This window comes from Equus quagga, chromosome 15 (genome assembly GCF_021613505.1).
Source record: "Equus quagga isolate Etosha38 chromosome 15, UCLA_HA_Equagga_1.0, whole genome shotgun sequence".
Lineage (NCBI taxonomy): Eukaryota > Metazoa > Chordata > Mammalia > Perissodactyla > Equidae > Equus > Equus quagga.
Window position 1 is genome coordinate 80894333 of NC_060281.1, and position 18588 is coordinate 80912920.

Consider the following 18588-nt stretch of genomic DNA (forward strand, 5'->3'; position numbering starts at 1 on the left):
CCCGTTCGCCCTCTCCACGCCTTTGGTCGGCCGCCTCCTCTGCCCCGAATGCCCTCCTTCCTGTCTCCGAAGTGGAAACCTCTTCCCAGGTGAAAATAAACAAACACATCCTTTGTGGCCTCCATCTCCCTAGACAAGTGTGACCCCTCTTCTCTGACCTCCAGGCACTACTTGTCCCACCACCGTGAAGATGCTTTCTAAGGTGTGACTCATTATGCCCATTTCTCAGATGAGGAGAGAGGCTCCCACAGCCAATGAGTGGCCGGCTGGGCTTGGCACCCATGTCTGACTCAGCCCACGTTTCCACCACTGCCCCTGCTGTTTGTGAGGTCATCAGGACAAGGATTACCATTACCGGGGCAATTTTACTGACGGGGAAAGAAGGTTCAAGGGGTCGGACACTTGCAGCCAGGCTCTCTGGTGGAGGGTCTGTAAACTGCCACACTCACCCCAGGCCACCCAACCTGTGGGTCTCCCTATAGCTCAGAAACCACCCAACTGCCAAGGGCTGAGAAAATCACGATGGGAGTATGGCTGCTGGTCCCAGGCGGGGGAGACGCTGTGCCAACGTGCAAGGGGGAAGCTCAGGGTACAGCCAGGGCTCAGGCAAAGGAGGGGCCGCAAACCTGGGGCTGAGGGTGAAACGCAGCCAGAGCTCCTCGGACATCCTGCTAACGTCAGTGGATGCTTCCTGGCAAGGAGTTTGAGAAACAAAGACGAACTCCAGAGAGGGCCTCCAATCAGCCCCTAGAACGAAATAATGACAGCAGTTATAATGGCCACGACTCGCTGTCTGTCCTCCGAGGGCCCGGCTGGGGCTTTTCAGGCAATGCCGCGTGGTGGGTGCTGCCACCCCTACTTTACAGAAGAGGAAACTCCAGCCCAGATGAGCACGGGGCCTAGTCCCCGCCTCCCTCCCAGCTAGTGAGGGGCCCAGCTGGGGCGCGAACCCAGTTCCAAAGCCCCTGCTCTCTGCCACGCCCTCAGTGAGATCCAGATGTGCTTGGCTCAGACTCTGCAGTCGCCTGCAATCTGTTAAGCACTTGCCTGCAACAAATGTTAGTATCATGATGACTATAGTGAGGAGGCTATTCCATTCAGACTCCACGCTCGCAAGGCTGGAGAACCATGGGTGCCATCTGGGCCTCAGCGCAGCCTCTTCTCCGACACGGTCTAACACTGAGAGTGTGAGTGTGTGTGTGTGCGCATGTGTGGTGGTTGGGGGCACAGCACAGCGAGGTGCCCCCGGCGTGCACGAGCCTGGAAACACCTTGGCCCGGAGCCTTCTGACTGAAGACCTCTTGGCTTCTGTGCTGTTCCTCTCGGCCGACTCCCCCTGGGCAGCCTGGAGGAGGGGGCATGCCTTCCCCAGTCCTGCAGAAGTTCCACACAGCTCACAGATGACCCTTCTCCACGTACTTTCCCATTGCCCTGCTGTGGCTGGCGGTAGCAGCAGAAGCTACTCTGGAAGCCTGGCCAGGGGCTGGTCACGGGTGGTGTGCAGCCCCATTTTCCTCAAGTGCAAGGTGAGGACATGTAGGACGAGGACTGCCGTGTGAGGGCCGCCTCGGTGCCAGGAACCGAGCCAGGCGCCCTGCACACGGGACTCCATGCACTCTTGGCACCCCCTGCAGGAGGCATGAAGACTCTCGGGAGCGTGCACAGGGGCCGCCCTGTGTGACTCAGAGCCAGGGAGGGAGGGCCTGGGTTCGCACACGTACAGAGCCCTCACTCTCCTTCTTGGAGAAGGACGCTGAACCAGTCACTTTCCACAGCTCTTGAGCCACTCTTATCACTTTAAGAAGTTTCCAGGAAATAAGTCTGAGGCCTAAGGGAGCCCTAGATCGACACATTAACCAAGCTTAGAAATAACCCACCTGTCCAGACCCTATCGCATTCTTTCAGCAGCGCACTATCAGCTAAACTAACAGGACAAAGGCCGATGGCTTTGCTGCAGTCAGAAACACAGTGGAGACCAGTTTCTCAAACTGTGTTCCTCCCAAAGGTTCTTAGGCACTTGCAAGCTGCCAGTGTACTAAAATTGCCTTCAGTTTAGTAACTTTTTTAAAAAACCTACTTATTTTTCCTATAGAGACAAACTTCCTCTTTGCAGTGATAACTTGTAAGTGAAAGCCAAAATGTCACAGAAGGCGGCACTGGGTCTTCAGGTGAGGCCTCTCTCTGAGGCTGCCGATGTAGCTGGGGGCTCTGCTGCGCTGTTTCCCTTTCGTGATGTAAAGAGCCCACGTGAGAAAGCCTGCAGGGTCCAATTGCTCCAGGTGCCCAGGTGTTCCCACAGTCGTGAAAAGCCTGCCAGGCTCTCAGGGTTTCTTTCCCTGAATCCCTGGATTTCAACAGGTCAGCGAGGCGCTCAGACCCTCAGGTGCCCCCAGGCCAGGGGAGGCAGCAAGAACTCACAGGGGAGGGGAAAAGCCACCCACGGTGGAGTCGGAAACACTGGCAGGTTTGAGATGGTTTATGCTGAGTGTAAATCTGGGCCTGTTTAACAGAATGAGACAGGGCTGCGTGTCCTGCATGAGCCTCAGGAAGAGAGAAAAGCAGAATATACCCAGATGTAGCTGTAAAATGTTACTTCGCACACTTTTGAATTATCTGGATTCTTTTCAACAAATGTCTATCACTGTACATCACCGTGTGAAACATGCAATTGGGGGATGGCTGCCTCTGAGAAGGGGGAGAAGGGCGGGAGACGGAGGGGGCTCCTGGTGGCTTTAGCTTTACCTGAAACGGGGTCCTTCTGAAGACAAACTTGGAAGCAGCTATGACAAACTGTCAACCAGTTACCTCTGCGTGTCAGTGGGACGTGATGCCTGTTATACCATCCTCTGCATCTTCTGTCCACTGCGCGAGCCGACGTGCTCGAGAAGCCCCAGCTGCCCCATCCTGAGCTACCCAGGCACGGGAAAGCGCTCCTTCTTTGGATAAAAAGCAGAACGCAGCCATCATGTGCTGAAGTACAAATTTAATAAAGCCTTTAGCAAGTTTTAATCCATAAGTTATCCATGAAAACAAAAAAACCCACAATTTTTTAGAGCCATCAAGAGCCGTCAAGGTGTCAGTGAACACCAGCTATAAAAGAACAGAGTCAGTGTTTTAGATAGTGCAATATTTCTAGCTGTTGAAAAGAAGAATTTAAACAAAATTACAAACTACCCTTCCTCGTCCAAAAACAAAGTTGATGTTGGTGCTTAGAACCCACCCTCTCCCCAATCCCACGCTGGCCGATTCTCAGGTAATAAAACCAGGATGGGACCAAACCCCCTCGTGCAGGCTGACAACTATTTAGGCCCCAGCGGAAATGCACAAACCTGCTCAGGGTACACACACACACCTTCAGAAGAGATCTCCAGAGGAACTGAGCATTTAAGGGAAGGGGCAAATCCATGGAATCAGAGGGTACTAACGAATCTTAAATAATAATAAGTTCCTGTCTGTCTTTAAATGCCCTGCCAACTTTCCATCAAAGTAAAATGGACACTGTTCTCCAGAAGTCCAGGGGTTCTGAGAGAGCCAGGCTTGGAGGCGGCAGGACACTGGTGCCCAGCTGAAAGCCTCTAGGGGAGGATGGAGATGGGCCTTGGCCTCCTTGCTGCCAACAGGAAGGTTCTTGGGGGGGGGGGGGGGGGGAGTGGGTGAGAAGAGAGCTGTAAGCCCTAAGCTGGTACACACAGCGGGGGAGGGACCAGGCACTCCCGGCTTCCATTCTGGCTTCAGTCTTGGTGGTGGGGATGCACAGGGAGGGTGAGGAGGTGGGCGAGGGTGGATGGCGCTCAGTATAGACCACCAACATGGCCTTTGCCTCAATTCCCTGGATCTAGAGTAAAGTTCTCATGATAAAGGTAAAGAACAAGGGCAAAAGAGTAAAACGGGCTAGAAGAGAAAATGAAGTAAAAACAAAACAAACAAAAATAGCCAACCCAGAGGGCACGTGAGTTTCCTCAGCCGCACGAGCGTCTGGCAGCGGGAAGGGCTGCCAGATCCCCTGTGCTGAGGAAGGGTGAGGAGCAAGACCCCAAGTTCTCGGGCTTCTGCGACTACGGAGTAAAGCCACTTCCCCGACGGGAGAGGCTCCTTCCACTAGTGTTTGTTCCTGACTAGATAAGAGGCAGGGCGAACAAGCAGGGGACAGGCAGCTGGCCCCTCAAGAATCAGCAGGCTTTGACTAACAGCCAGCACCTTCTGGAAACGGAGCTGCTCTTCAGGGCCAACAGGTTTTTTCTTCCAAACCCAGGATGCCAATGTGAATGCGCAAGGTGGGAACAAGCCAGTGGAGGCCCCCTGGCAGCTCAGCCTGCCGAGGACTGAGTATCTGAGAAGGGGCACTGCCGCTTGTGGAACGGGTAGCTTCGAGGTGGGGGCAGCACCCAGAACATCCTGTGCCCCACGGCCTCCCCAGCAGGCGGCTCTGCTTCCCTGGGGAGCAGGTGGGCCTGGCTGCCTGGAGCGAGGCCACTGTGGACGGAGTGGAGGCCGAGACTCTGTCGGGTGCATAGAGGCTTGGAAAGGCCTGACCTGAGTAGAGTTTTCAGAAATGGAAGGAGCGCGTTGCAGTTGCACGCACAGTAGGCTTCGTGCTCTCAGGCCCACGTCATGAAAACTGCTCTGGGCCTTGGAGTTCCTGGGACTCGTTCATGCACAGCTCTCTCAGAGAGTTAAGGAAAGAAGACGACTCACAAAAAGGCCCGACTATGGAGAAGAGAAGCCCTCCGCACTCCCGGCCTGGGCTTCAGGCCACTGGAAAGGAGGAAACAGGACCAATGCTGGCAGGATCTGGAGGTTTATTTTCAACACCCCCTTCCCATTAGTGTCACCTGGAGAAGGCTGTGTAGAGTTGTCAGGTGTGTCCACAGTTCTTGAGGCCACAGGGGAGTCTCATGGCTATAGAGAGGGTCTGGGGGCCGCTGTCACTTGGCATGTCAATCACACTCCCAAGGGAACACTGCCTCCTGGAGCTGAAGGTCCCTGTAGCCCGGGAGCCTGCAAGGGCACGGGGGCAGGCCCGGGGCGGGAGCTAGGAGAGCTCAAAGCCCGTGTTCATGCTGATGGCGTAGCGCAGCTTCTCCCGGAGGACGCTCTTCTTGCTGTAGTTGGGCAGCTTGAGCAGGTTGAAGCAGGTGGAGGAGGTGGGCAGACGGCCGCCTGGCTCCCGCTTGCGGATGGTGAAGAAGCCCCGGAGGACGCTGCCCAGGGTGTCCCCAGTGTCCTGCAAACACATACCACAGCCTCAGGATAGGAGGTGCCCGGCATAAGCGCCTAGGCAGGTGCCAAAGAGGGTAGCTGAGGAGAGGGCCTGGCCAGCCCCTGGGTGTTAAGCAGAGAGTGGGCGCTGCCGTGGCACACCTGGGCCTGTGAGCGGACACCGATGCCTGAGGCCAGCCCCCAAACTGGCCAACTGGCCCAAGTGGCCCTGAGGGGTGAGTGCACAGAAGCAAGCCTGGCTCCGCAGGTCTTGCACAGGGGAATCCTGTATTAAGTGAGCGCGTGGAGATGGGGCCTCCAGTTAACTGTGAGTCATCAGTTAACCAATTTGCAAAGAGCCAGAATACTGTAAAAATACTTTAGGTGCCACTTCTGCATGCAGCCTGACACTGTCTCCCTGACCTCGCAACACGGTGGCCCATGGCAGACTGTGACTCGGGGCAGCCATCCTTCAGTAAGGGGGCTGAGGATCATTAAGTGTCACGTGGGAAGAGGGATCCGGAGCCCAGACCACAGCACCCTGAAAGGCAGTCACATTCAGAGGCGACCGGGTTTTCATGGAGGGTGGCAGGGGTGAGACACCTTTAACAAGAGCGACTATCTGAACATCCCCACGCGGAGCCTGACAACCCCCAAGGCACCCCTTCTCCCTTCACAGATGAGGGCACAGAGCAGCTTGCCCACATGCGCGCAGCCGGAGGGTGGAGGAGTCTGACCCCAGCCCACGCCTGTCCAGTTCCAAAGCCCGTGTCCTGCCCCTCTCCCACACTGCCTCCCGGCCCTGAGCCATTCTAAACACACCCCAGGTACTCTCCCCTGTGGGAGTGGAGAGAAAGGGAGAGCTGAGGCCCAGAGCAGCCTGAGTCCACGGGCACTCTCTGCAGGGCCAGCCTGCTCTCCTGGCTGGAGAACCGAGGACCTCCTACCCGGCTCTGAGGAGCCCAGCTGCCCGCTCTAGGGTGCAGCCTGGGTGAAGGTCCCAGCTGGTAGGCACAGCAGACAACAACCAAGAGTGGTGAACCCCTCCCTCAGCAGCGGTACCTGGTCATCAGACACTTCAACACAGCGGATGGAGAACGGAGGCTTGAGGTAGGCAAATCCCAGGAGTGGGGGCCTGGAGCAGCTGGTCACAAACTGCAACACAAGGCAGGGCCGGGGGACAGAGTGGGGCTCTCACTCCCTCAGAAATGGGCCCTTTACCAGTTGAGCTGTGCTCTTTAGCTTTCTCCAGTCATTGCATCATTCATTAACTGCTGTTCAGCAGGCAGGATGCATACAGGGTGCATTTTGCCCAAGAACTGGTACTCGTCTCACATCTCTCTTAAGGGTGCTGCTCTCTGGGGCTAAAACACATGAAATCCACACCAGCTGACATGGCTAATCACTTGTGGGAGTCAACCCAGGGGCTGATGGAGCACGTGCGGCTGAGGAGTTCAGGAACCACACAAACTCCCCAGCGGGGACTGCTCTCCAGTGGGACTGCCATGCAGGCAGCAGGAATCACAGCTGCTGACTGACACCGTTCCTTAAGGTGATGCCATGCAATGAGAGCAGCGGAGAGGAGAGGGTGAGGTAGCAGCTGGTGGAGCCACTGAGTGTGGCACGGGAGAGAGGGCTGTGCCAAGAGCTGAGGGCCTGGAGCCAGGACACAGGGAGCCCTGGTGCGGACACACCACCAACTGTACTCACTCACTTTGCACTGGCTTCCTGCTCAGCTTCCTAGCCACGCAGGGGAGGAGGCGGAGGGGTGCTCACCTGGGCACCCTGGCCTGCTGGTTTACAGAGCAGTCTGTGAGCTGGGCTCCTGGGAGCCCTCTCTGACAGACAAATCTGCTCTCAGCACACTGAGAAGAATCAGGCCTCGGGAGCCAGTGAGGTGGAGGGGCAGACCCAGGTACCAGGCACCCCAAATGGGGCCCAGGGGCAGCCAGCCACACTTTCCTGCCACACTCTTAGAATTCCTTGCATCTTCCAGATGGCAGCACCTGTGTTCTTTCCCCAACTGTGCTAGCTCATGCCTGGACAGAAGCATGTGACCAACCTGGAAACCCAAGTGACAAACCTGCATAGGAAAGTCCTGAGAAAGCATTCACTTTAATTCAGTGTTAACCAAAAATGCTCTCCCTTCCCTAGGGGATAAAGGGATCGGCTACTTACAACATGAAACTGTGCTTTACAATTCTGTGGCAAGTTAAGTGTTTGGATCTTAAAATAAATACTACCATTTAAACAACGGTACAACGGTTGTGAGATTCCTGAGACCATCCAAAGACAATTTATGTGTGTCATGCTTCAAAAATAGTTTTTACAAAAAGCATCGACAAGATACATTACTGTCCTACTATATTTTATCTTCCACCATAAAAACCACAGCAGCAGCTCCTACTCAGAAAGCACTGCAGTTTCCACACCGTGCCGAGTGCTCTGCAAACCTGACCTCGTCTAACCACTCCACAGATGCTGTGGGATTCAACCGGTTTTCAGGAGGAGGAGACAGATCCAGAAGAGTCTGCACACATCCCAACTCAGGCCGCTCAGACGTGCTGCCTGCTGGAGGCCAGGGCTGGTCAAAGAAGGGAGGGACACTTTCACCCTCCCGGGACAGGAGGAACGGAGGGCACGGGAACCCTCCGGGTGCTCTGCTGTCACTACATTTAAAGAAAGCACAGTCAGAGCCACTCCTGTGCAACAGCGCCGTGTCCTGCCCTGGCTCGGGGGCCTGTCTGAAGCTGTAGAGATGGGCAGGCACAGGACAAGGAACTGCAGGTTTGGTGACAGGCTATCTAAGGACACAAATGCGCCCAGTGTGAGGGGCAACGGCTGCACAGTTGGGAGACACTGGCTTGCCTCTCTTCCTAGCAGAGGCAGGGTGAGTGGATTTACAGGCCGGCAAAGACTGCGTTGCCTACAAGAGGCACTGCTGGAAAAACCAAACCGACTCCCGTGAGAATCAACTTCGGGAATTACATCTGTCTGCCAACCCCCCGAGTCCCTCGAGACCCGCAGGGACGACTAGTGTGTTTCTGTATCTGTGGACGGCAGTGAGGGCCTCCTCCACGGGAATGATCTCTCCTCAGAACAAGCCAAGGAGAAGGAAAACTGCCGCCATTTCAACTGGAGGTGATACTGTCCACGTTGCCTCAACAACTGAGGTCACGTGAGACCATTCTAGAACCCAAATGTCCAAAGGAAAATATTCCCAGGCGCTTAAATTTACCCCCTTAATATGGCAAAGTATTCATGATAAAATATCAAATAGAACAGCAGGTGGCAAAGTGATATGATTCTATTTTTACAAACATATATACACACATAACACGTCCAGACAAGTGTGTGTCATCCAGTGTCCTATAAAACACTGTGTCGATGTCAGTAACAAAAAACAACACAGCGGCATTGGGGGAACATTTTGAACCTTTACAACTTTAAAGACACCAGCGCAGGGGCACTGGTTAATGTCAGCAACTCTATTTGCAAAAATATCCATTGCTATCAGCCTACTCGATCATGTGTTTCACTGGAACATGGTGTGTGTGTGGTGTTGCATGTTTCACACTATTGAGAAAAACGGTCCACAGAGGTAGTCCCTGGTGAGTAGGGATGGAGAGTGTTTAAAAGTTTGCTTGTCTGTATTTTCTTAAGTTACTTTACGGTAAGAAATACCATTTACTTCTACAATGGAAGGAAAAGTAAGAAACAAGATGTTAGCTTGAGCAATGACTGGATAAAGAAGATGTGGTGTATGTATGCAATGGAATACTACTCAGCCAGAAAGAAGACAAATTCATCCTATTTGCAACAACATGGAAGGACTTGGAGGGAATTTTGCTAAGCGAAATAAGCCAGACTAAGAAAGACAAACACCAGATGATTTCACTCATATGTGGAATATAAACAAACACATGGACAAAGAAAACAGTTCAGTGGTTACCAGGGGAAGGGGGCTGGGGGGTGGGCACAGGGGGTGAAGGGGAGCACCTATGTGGGGACAGACAAGAAATAATGTACAACTGAAATTTCATAATGATGTAAACTATTACAAATTCAATAAAAAAAATAAATAATAATTTTAAAAAGTAAGAAACGAGATGTTGCAAGGCCAGTAGCAGCAAACTGACGAGAAGTGCTGAGCCCCACAAGCACGCCCGCCCACATAGGCCTGTCTCTCAGAGGGGTAAGTGGCGGGCTGGCAAGCTCACAGGCTCGCCCTCACCTCGAGCTCCTCTCTGTTACTGCTTTACTGACTGGGTAGGCCTGTCTATGGGAGAGGATGCTGACAAGATGAGGTCCCCTAGATAATTTCATTTTTTCCCCAGTGTAAATTATTACATCGCTGGCCTTCTAGGTTTATGAGAATATCTATGTATGCATGAAAGCATTTATAGGTAACATATAAAATACCTTCAGAAACATTGCTCTCTCGTCGGGCGTGAAGTCAGAGGCCAAAATATCCCAGAGCCAGATAATGACCCTGTGACTTCCATGAAAACCGCCGTAGTACACTGTGTGTTTCCTGAAAACAAGCCAGACAATGAGCTCAGCCACACATGCTAACAGGTGCTCACATACACAGGAAGGCACAGAATTTAGACAAGCAGCACAGCAAACTCCAGCAGGCCGGGCAACTACTAACTTCTGGTAAAGCCAGAGGTTCGTGCCTTCGTAACCTCACACCCCTGGAAGCTAAATGGGCAGAGAGTTCTAGAGCTGGCCCCACTGCTCCCAAGCAGAAGCCAACAGGAGCTCCTGCAATACGATTTCTTGGAATTTCAGAGAGCCCTGCAGTCCTCAAGACCCTGCCATTCTCAGTCTCTAGGTAGACAAGTGGTTGTGCTTTTATCCCAAAGCAACTCACCCAGTGGTCAGGGAGGAGGGGGACAGGTGGAGACGGGCTCCTGAAACAACTCTCCAAAGGAACTCAGCAAGGGAGCAGCTGGTTCTAGGAGGCCTAAGAATTTCCCCCTCCCCCTCACTCGCCCCTTACTTTAAATCTTCCAGATCAATCTCAGCATTGTCACCAGAGATGAGACGCTGTAGCTCAGGGGTGGAGAACATCCGGGTCCACTCGGGTTTGATAATGGAACGGAATCCGCTAATGAGGGCAGCTGTCTGGTTTTTGATTTGAGTGTGCATCCGAAAATGTGCCATCAGATGGATGTAGCTAATTCTGTGGCCAACAAGAGAAAACAATGGAAATTAACAGGACAGGGGGCTGTTACCAATGGCTGAAAGATGAGTCCAGTCATCTCTGAACCATTTTACAAAAACACAAATAATAGCACAGCATTCCACCAGAATGATGGCGGCGATGATGATGATGATGATGATGATGATGGCTCTCCTGAATGGCACGTGTGCCACTGTGAATGCGCTAAGTGTTCAAGGGCATCAGCTCACTCACTCCTCTCAAAACACCAGGGGGTCCTACATCAGGATAACACCCACTGGGTCAAGAATCAAAGCGAGACATTCTCCAGGTGAGGAGAGGACCCTTCCTAGTATAAAGGCACTTTCTGGACCTTTATTTAACTTCATTGTTTCAGACATAAACCAATTCAGATATGTCAGTCCTCCAACAGTCTTTAAAGCAGAGAAAAATTGTTTCATGTTAAAACTTCAACCAAAGCCTTGCTAATCTGGACCAAGAGTCTAGGCCATGACAATGTGGGCCTGCAGCAGGTTTTCACTCAACGCAGCTGGCTTACGTTTAGGTTCACCTGGAAGTCAGAGCACTAACAACATTCCTAGCAGAGGGACTTGTGGGTCTGCTTTTATGAAGACAAGGATCTCACCTACAACTGTATAACAGAATACAATTCTTTTGAACAGGTTAAATACATTCCAAGAGGCTCATTACCATCGCTGATTTCTCAGCAAACCATTTACTCAGAGATGGAAGAACTTGAGCCCGGCCCAGGTACAACTCTCAAAATTCCAAATTAGTACAGTTCTAAGTAAATCTCATTTACCCGACAATGCTTAGAGCTGAGTTACTGACCTTGAAAATATCCCTATTTAAAAAAAATTATCCAGCTGCAAACTTGCACATTAATACACTTAAATACGACTTTTCCTATTATTGCTACTCCTTTCTTGAACTCTTCGAAGCAGATTACTGATACTGTTCCATTTTACCACAAGACAGGTAGTGTGGGAGACATTCTCCTTTAACATCTAGGAAGTGCAAGATCAAATATCACCCCTAAGGCGAGGAAAACTCGCGTTGCCAGGCCTTTTAAGATAGTCTGTAGAACTGAATACCTCTGCCTTATCCTGAGGTTTTACATTAAGAACATGGAAGACTTTGTGAAATGACTTTCTACAAGGAAGTTTCAAGGCAGAACAGGAATTTCACTCCAACACAGGGTGCATGGACCCACTTCCTCTGGCTGTTATACACACAGCTTCTACCATCAACCCTGTGCCATAATGCCTGGCAAAACGGGGCCATCTGAGGGTGGCCAACTCTATGTGACATGTCACATATCTGCTGATGGTGACAATCACTGCTCTCATTTCTTAAGGCCCTCCTTTGAGCTAGACATCCTGGAAGGTATTGTACGTGGGTTATCTCATGTGAAGCCCTCTGAAGAGATGGGTGCAGGGCACATGGCAGGCAGAAACAGGATCCACCCCTGCTCTCTGATGCCCCCAGGCAGCTCCTCCCAACCTGTGTTCTCTGTTCGTTCTCAGTTGTCAAACTAATGCCCCGTGGCCAAGAGTCAAAACCGGTGTATTTCAATCATGATGAGAGTTAGGTCTGTTCTTCTGACTGTTCTGGCAATCTAATAAAAGCTCCCCAAGCATGCAGACTGACCGGACCACTTGACCCGAGAGGGACATGATGCTCAGGAACATTGGGCTGTAATGTGCATCTGATCCAAATGACTCACCCAGCGGGACTGAGCTCTCACTTGTCATTGAAGAGAGCGATGCTCAGATTAACAGTTCAGATGCTCAGCTGAGCCTGGTGGCAGGAGAAGATTGATGGATTGACAAAAGGGCCAATATCTACTCCTCCTGCCAGGTTCTACGGTTTTAATTAGGTGAGAACAGGGCCAGGCGGAGACAGCGCATTGAGGGGTTTTGCTTCTAGGGACCAAAGAGGATGACATTTATGATAGATTCCTAAAAGCCTGTTATCTGTGATGATAGCTGCCAGGCCTCAGAGTCTCCCCATGTCTAAGGACCCATCTGCTGCATTTGACTTCATCACCGTGTCTTCTCAAGAATCATGTTTTATACAATTGTCACATGCTATCATTCCAAAATGATCTGCCCCTCCGAGGTGTCTTTCCGCCTCTGTGCCCTCTGGGTTCAGGACTGCGTGCCTGAACAGTTCGGAATCCATCTGTCTGCATCTAGAGCCATCATTCAATTCCTGGGAACACTGCAGCTTGGGTGCCTCTGACCTTAGAAGTGCTACAGCAAAAAATAAATTGTCAATTCTTATTTTGCAAATAGAATTTAATACGATTTCAGCCTATGAACTGTAACCAGTAAATTCCATTATGATATTTATGGCCTCTTTCTACTTCAATCCATCTTAATAAATTCTCAAAGCAAGCCTGGAGAGCAGAATGAAGTCTTTTCAAGTGGTGGCCTTAAGAATCTAATTGCTATACTCACTTATTTTCATTGGTAACAGGGATGGTCTTCCCTCCAGGAACCAGTTCATGGCAAACCAGCTGGGGGAGAAGAGGGGGAGCAATTACTCAAGAATTCTAATGGGGAAGTAAAACTTCCTGAAGACAAAAGGCCCCGTCGCCAACAGCCATAATAATAACAGAATTAACATGGGCTATGTTTGGAAACAATCATTTTCACAAAAAGCCAGGACTTAAATATCAATAAGTGGACCCTGCACGATCAATATGAATGGTTTCTCCTCATCCGATCCTGGTTTGAACATCTGTATTAAGGCTTCAGATGTCACGGAGGGGAACGTGTTCACATTTAAGAGCACAGAAGGATGGTTAAGGAAATGTTGGTACAACCACACCCTGGAATACTGTGCAGCTATTAAAAAAACATGAGGAAAATGTGTATTTATTGAAGAGGTGGGAAAAAAAGCAGATTATATAACCACATGCTTGGTATGGTACCATTTCTGGAAAAAAAAGAAGTTATATATGTTCCCAGGGAGAAAAACCTGGAAGGACACAGGCCACATGTTCACAATGGCACTCTCCTGTCATCAGCATTTGGGTGGTTTTCATTTTCATCTTTATGCTCATACTGTAGCTGAATTTTTAGTTGAAGAAGTTTGCATTTCTCTTATAATCAGGAGAGGAAAATTAAAAACGTCAGGAGGAAGGCTCAAAATCTGATTAAAGATTTGAAAAGTATAGAATCAACTGCTTTCCTCAACTTCAATAACTTCTGTGGGTCGCCTAAAAATCAAAGACTGTATAATTTTAATAGAAATTCTATTAATACAACATATGACAACTCTAAAAACATAGAAAGGAAGAACAGTGGCCTCCATTCCACTGCTATCAACATCCGGGGTACACTGGAGGATTTTAAAGCTGGGAGGGCCTTTAGGAATCACCCAGCCTGGTGTTTCCCATAAAAGGTTCCAGGGAACACCTTGCCTGTGAACTGGTAGGTGGAGACTCATTCTGTGAGATGGCATTCTCTCCTCTCTGAAAGAGGAGCTCTGTGATCAAACAAGCTAGGGAAAGCTGAGGTGAACACAGCCACACCAGGTTTCTTCCTCATAGGCTTCTCAGAGTCCCTATATGCCAGCGTGCTCGGTGGCTCTTCAGGAGGAAGGCAGGGCATGCAGGCATCCACAGAGCCTCCAGTGACACTGGTCCCAGCAAGGACTCACATTTGGGAAATGGCACTTTCTGAGATAAGGAAAGTGGCTCAGAGAGACTGAGTGACCTCTCTGAGGACGCAGGCATGGCTCCAAGAAGCCAGCCCTGCACCAATAATCAGCTCACGGTGCGGCTTCTCCAGAGCAGTGCTCAGGCCACGCATGCAGAGGGTCAGGCAGGTGTCCACTGGGAGGCTACCGGAAGGGGCTGGGAGCATTTCAGAGAAAAGCTGAAAGGAAAAATTCTGGGAGGAAACACCTCTGCCACCACGATTTCAAGGGTCTTTTTCCCCTGCTCTGCTCTTTATGATGAGGACAAACAAGGACAGGCTTCTGTTAGAGGCACTTCTCGGGTGGCTTCTCCCATTTAAGCCATAATCCTCCGTTTGTAACAGCTAATCCTCACCATGGTAACGAAAAGCAGTGTTACAAATGCAGAGTGAGAGCTGCCATCAGGAATGACTCTACGTGCCCTCTAAGCAAAGCAGCGTCTCGGGAGGAGCTCTCCAAGGGGCGAGCAGGCAGAGGCCGGGTCGGCTGGGAACGGAAGGGAGAATGCCCTCCCTCCTGGCAAGGCGGGAGAAGGATGGCTGAGGGAGATGGAGAGGATGAGGGGCCAGACAGACAGGCCGACAGAGCCTCAGTCTGTGGACCTCCTGGGGAAAACACCAAGAGTGGGGCAGGTCTCAGGAAGTCCACCGAGGGAGGGCAAGGAGAGTTCAGCCACAGAGGCTGACCTACCTGACCCATCACGTCCTCGTCATACGACAGCGTCAGGCCCAGGTCAGAGATGTCCCCATCGTAGCGCTAATGCAACAGAGACGGGGAAAACATAAGGGCCAAGGAGCACAAGAGCCTTGAAGAATGTAATGCTCCCCTCCTACGAGGTCTGCTTGGGCAGTAACCACTGCGGCTGCTTCAGCTTGAAGCAAGGAGAAAGGTCAGCCACCACCTCGAGGAAGGAGGCTGTGAGCATCAGTCCTGAGAGGGAGTGCTCAGAAGGGGACGAGGGGACCTGCTGTGGCTGTGGGCGGGCCCCTTCACTACAGCAGGAAATCTCATCCCACCACACGACAGGGTAAAGTTTGAACCCTGCGCGGCTTCACTCCACCGTGAGCCCACACCAGCATTCGGTCAAGCCCTCCCGCCTTTCCACACTGACCTTAATGGAAGTGAGGTTTTTATAGAACTCTGAGTCCAGAGAGGGCAGTTCGTCCACAGAACTGTAGAAGACACTGTGGTGGTGCCCGAGCAGCTGGCTCAGGAAGAAGGACGCGAAGGGCACATCCACCACAATTCCCTGGGAGAGAGGAGACAGAGGCTTGCCCTCCACTGGCCAGGAGCTGGGCTTGCGGATCTCATCAAAGGTGGCTCTGGCTGCAGAGGGGCCCTGAGGGAGCCAATGGCATCTCTAGACACTTCCTAAATTTTCAATCTGGAGAGCAATACTTGCCCATCATTTAAGAAACACAATCGAGTGCCTCCTGGGGGGACATTACAGCAGAGTGGCTAAGGGCACAGGCTTCGGAGTTACACAGCTCAGGGATCAAATCCCAGTTCTGCTGCTGCCAGGCCACGGGACATCGGCTTTCTCACCTGTACATGGGGACCAGCACAGCCCCTCAGTATTAACGATTAAATGAGCAGGGTGTGGAGGAACACAGAGGACAGGCTCTCACCTGGAGGCCGGCCAGGGGCAGCTTCCATGATGAAGAGATCCCTAAGCTGGTCCTAAAGGAGCACATGGCGTGCTCCAGGGCTGGAACACAGGTCTGCCCAGCCACAGCACAGGCTGTGAGGCGGGGGAGGCACACTCACAAGCCTCCTGGAGTCTGGACTCTACCCTGAGGGCAGCAGGGAGCGCTGGGAGGCTCTGAGCAGGGAAGCGTCAGATCCGAACGTTATGTGGGGAACGGCCAGGAGGAAGGCAGGAGGCCAGGATACAGCCAGGAGGCCGTGGCCTAATGCCAGGCACTGCTGACAGATTGTACCAGGTGGAGAGAAGTGTGCAGACTGCAGAGACTTAGAAGGGAGAGTCAAGCACCTTGATGATGCCCCGTCACAGACATCAGGAGAGAAGTGAGTTAACGCCAGTTGCCCCTCACACAGGGCCCAGGATGTCCTAACTTCTCTCATCTGTACTATTATTGTTGGAGAGGGAGGGGACAGAGACTAAGCCCAGGAAATGGAGGACATTCACAAAAGGGGAGTCCTGCTTTTCAGCTGGCCCAGACTGTTCTGGGTCTGAGTACAGCTACACGTTTAAAGGAAAAACACGGCACATGCCCAGGTAGGTCCCCATGGGATTTTTTTCGAAATGGGAATGAACTGAGATGTCGTCTCCATTTTGCGGATGTGGAACAGAAGCACAGACAATGAGCCCAGGTCATCAACTGGTCCAGGGCAGGAGGAGGACTGGAGGGAGTCTGGGCAGGGACTCGGCTGGGGCACCTGACTTCCTCATGGCCAGAACTGAGGCTGTTTACACAGAGAGAACGGCGGATCCAGTATGTTGGCTCACATGGCCTCCCTCCCTCAACCGCCAGGCTGTGGGCTCTGCCTTTGGCAGGCATCCTGGTTTCCCAAGGGTTTGCGATGGGGTGGGAGATGAGTGCTGCTCAGGGGGCTCACATCCTTGGTGCCTGGGTGAGGAGCCTGGGCCCTGGGTAAGGTCCCCTGTGGCTCTGGAGCCCACTGTGAAGGCCGCAAAGACTGGCTGATGACAAGCACGTGCTGCGGCTTTCCTCCCTTCCTAGGAAGTGGGACTCTCAGAGCAGAGGGTCAGGGCCACCTGGGGGTAGTTCTGCCAGCTAGGCTCTCAGTGGAGAGGGACCAGGAGCTGTGTGGGCCTCACCCAGGGCCCGCACAAGTCCACTCTGCCCTGACTCCATGAGGCCAAGGAGCAGAAGCTCAGACACCCTTCCTCCTGATAACAGTGTGGATGGCAGTGCCGACTTCCCTGTTCCAGGCGCCAGGCACCGCCTGAGGCGTTTTACCTGTATCACCTCCTTCACCCTCTACGGTAAGTCGAGAACACGGCTTTTATTATCTGCACTTCACTGATGAGGACAGGGGCCTATGGAAGTAAGCGACTTTATGCGCCTCAGCAGACCCACCTTGACCAGCTGTCTGGGCTACCTCCCACCTCAAGCTCTAGTCTGCAGGCAGCTCCCAGGCGCCTCTGGCTCACTTCGAAGCACTCACTCAAATAATGACAAATTTTAAAACAACCGTAACAACTATGAAACTGCACCAAATGCTGCCCTCCTACACAGGGACCAAACTCCGCTGTGGAGACCTGCTCTGCACACCGCTCCCAACCCCTCAGGGAAGCAGAGGGCTGGCTTAGACTCAGGCCAGCCTGGGTTCAAATCTGGGTTCTGCTGCTTTAACTAGCAATGAGACTTCTCAAAGTCTTGGTCCTCTCATCTTCATGTAAACAGGACAGCAGCAGCCATGCCACAGGACTGCTGAGAGGATTAAATGAGGCAACACGTGGAAGGCACCGAGTATTTCTGTCCAGTAGTCTTCGTTCCTGTCCCTCTTTCCCTGACTTGATCCTAATGACAGGTAGTTTACGTGGCTGGGCTTGAACACACGAATGTATATGAAGCCCATGGTACTTCTAACGTTTTATTTCCCATTCCAGTTCAACAGTCCTTAACACGCCTACCTCATACACGGCCTTCCCCAGCATCTTGCCCACAAACTCAAAGAGCTGCAGGTAGTTCTCATGAATGTAGGACGTGGGCGAAGGGTAGAGTCTCTCATCCCCACTGGTTGTCTGCAAGGCAAAACGGACGGGTAGAGGCAGAGAGGTTAAATGCTTTGTAATGAGCAAGCCCAGCCCTTCACTTCTCATTTGTCACCTCGCATTTGGCTGCTGTCAATCTCGCTCTCGCTCCCCTTAAGTACCTTGAACAGATTGAGCGCCGGATCGAACACCCTCTTGATGATCTCTTCCAAGAACTCCTTGAAAACGCCGTCTTGATCAATCCCTGCCTCGTCCACCCCGAGGTCATTGACAAACTTCACGCGGATCACGCCCTTCATGGCGTGCTGGGAGAGCTGCCGAAGCTGCTCGTAGCCATCCTGCCGAGGGCAGAATTACAGCCCATTAGGAACACAAGGCCTTCTGCATAATTCAGGGCTCCCTCCTCAAGGCTCTTTCTCCCCTGTGTGAAGCTTTCCCAGTGTAATTACTAAATGTGCAAGTCAAGACGCATGGGCGCATGAGAACAGTTCTCACTTGCTTTTAAACACGAGTCTGTTAAAAGGAAAATTCATCATGGGGATGTGACTTCCCTGCTCTTTGATAAGAGGAGACTGCCCTCAAGAGGATGAAGAGCGGTAAGATGAGGAAATTAGACAAGATGAGTCATGACAAGCTCTCAGCCTTCAGAAAACGGACGGAAAAAAACTGGGACAAGATCTCATCCTCTCTATTTTAATGCTAAGAAATAAAGCTCATGGTAAATCGATCGATCAATGAAACTTACAGACGGCTACAAAATGACACGTAAAAGTACTCCTCACCCCTCAAC

The 18588-nt window shown here is 51.9% G+C and overlaps 1 protein-coding gene across 2 annotated transcripts in view; it reads right to left on the reverse strand.

The window, feature by feature from the left end:
• Positions 1 to 2963: 2963 nt before the first annotated feature.
• The window catches only part of UBE3B (ubiquitin protein ligase E3B), a 50053-nt gene continuing 34428 nt past the window's right edge, over positions 2964 to 18588 (reverse strand). For both annotated transcript variants that reach the window (XM_046640053.1, XM_046640054.1), the window contains 9 exons: positions 17960 to 18136; positions 17718 to 17828; positions 15207 to 15344; positions 14786 to 14851; positions 12850 to 12908; positions 10205 to 10387; positions 9622 to 9733; positions 6262 to 6354; positions 2964 to 5224 (listed from right to left, as the gene is read on the reverse strand). In XM_046640053.1, coding sequence (XP_046496009.1) covers positions 5033 to 5224; positions 6262 to 6354; positions 9622 to 9733; positions 10205 to 10387; positions 12850 to 12908; positions 14786 to 14851; positions 15207 to 15344; positions 17718 to 17828; positions 17960 to 18136 — 1131 coding nt within the window. In that variant the 3' untranslated portion in view covers positions 2964 to 5032. The remainder of the gene's footprint in view (positions 5225 to 6261; positions 6355 to 9621; positions 9734 to 10204; positions 10388 to 12849; positions 12909 to 14785; positions 14852 to 15206; positions 15345 to 17717; positions 17829 to 17959; positions 18137 to 18588) is intronic.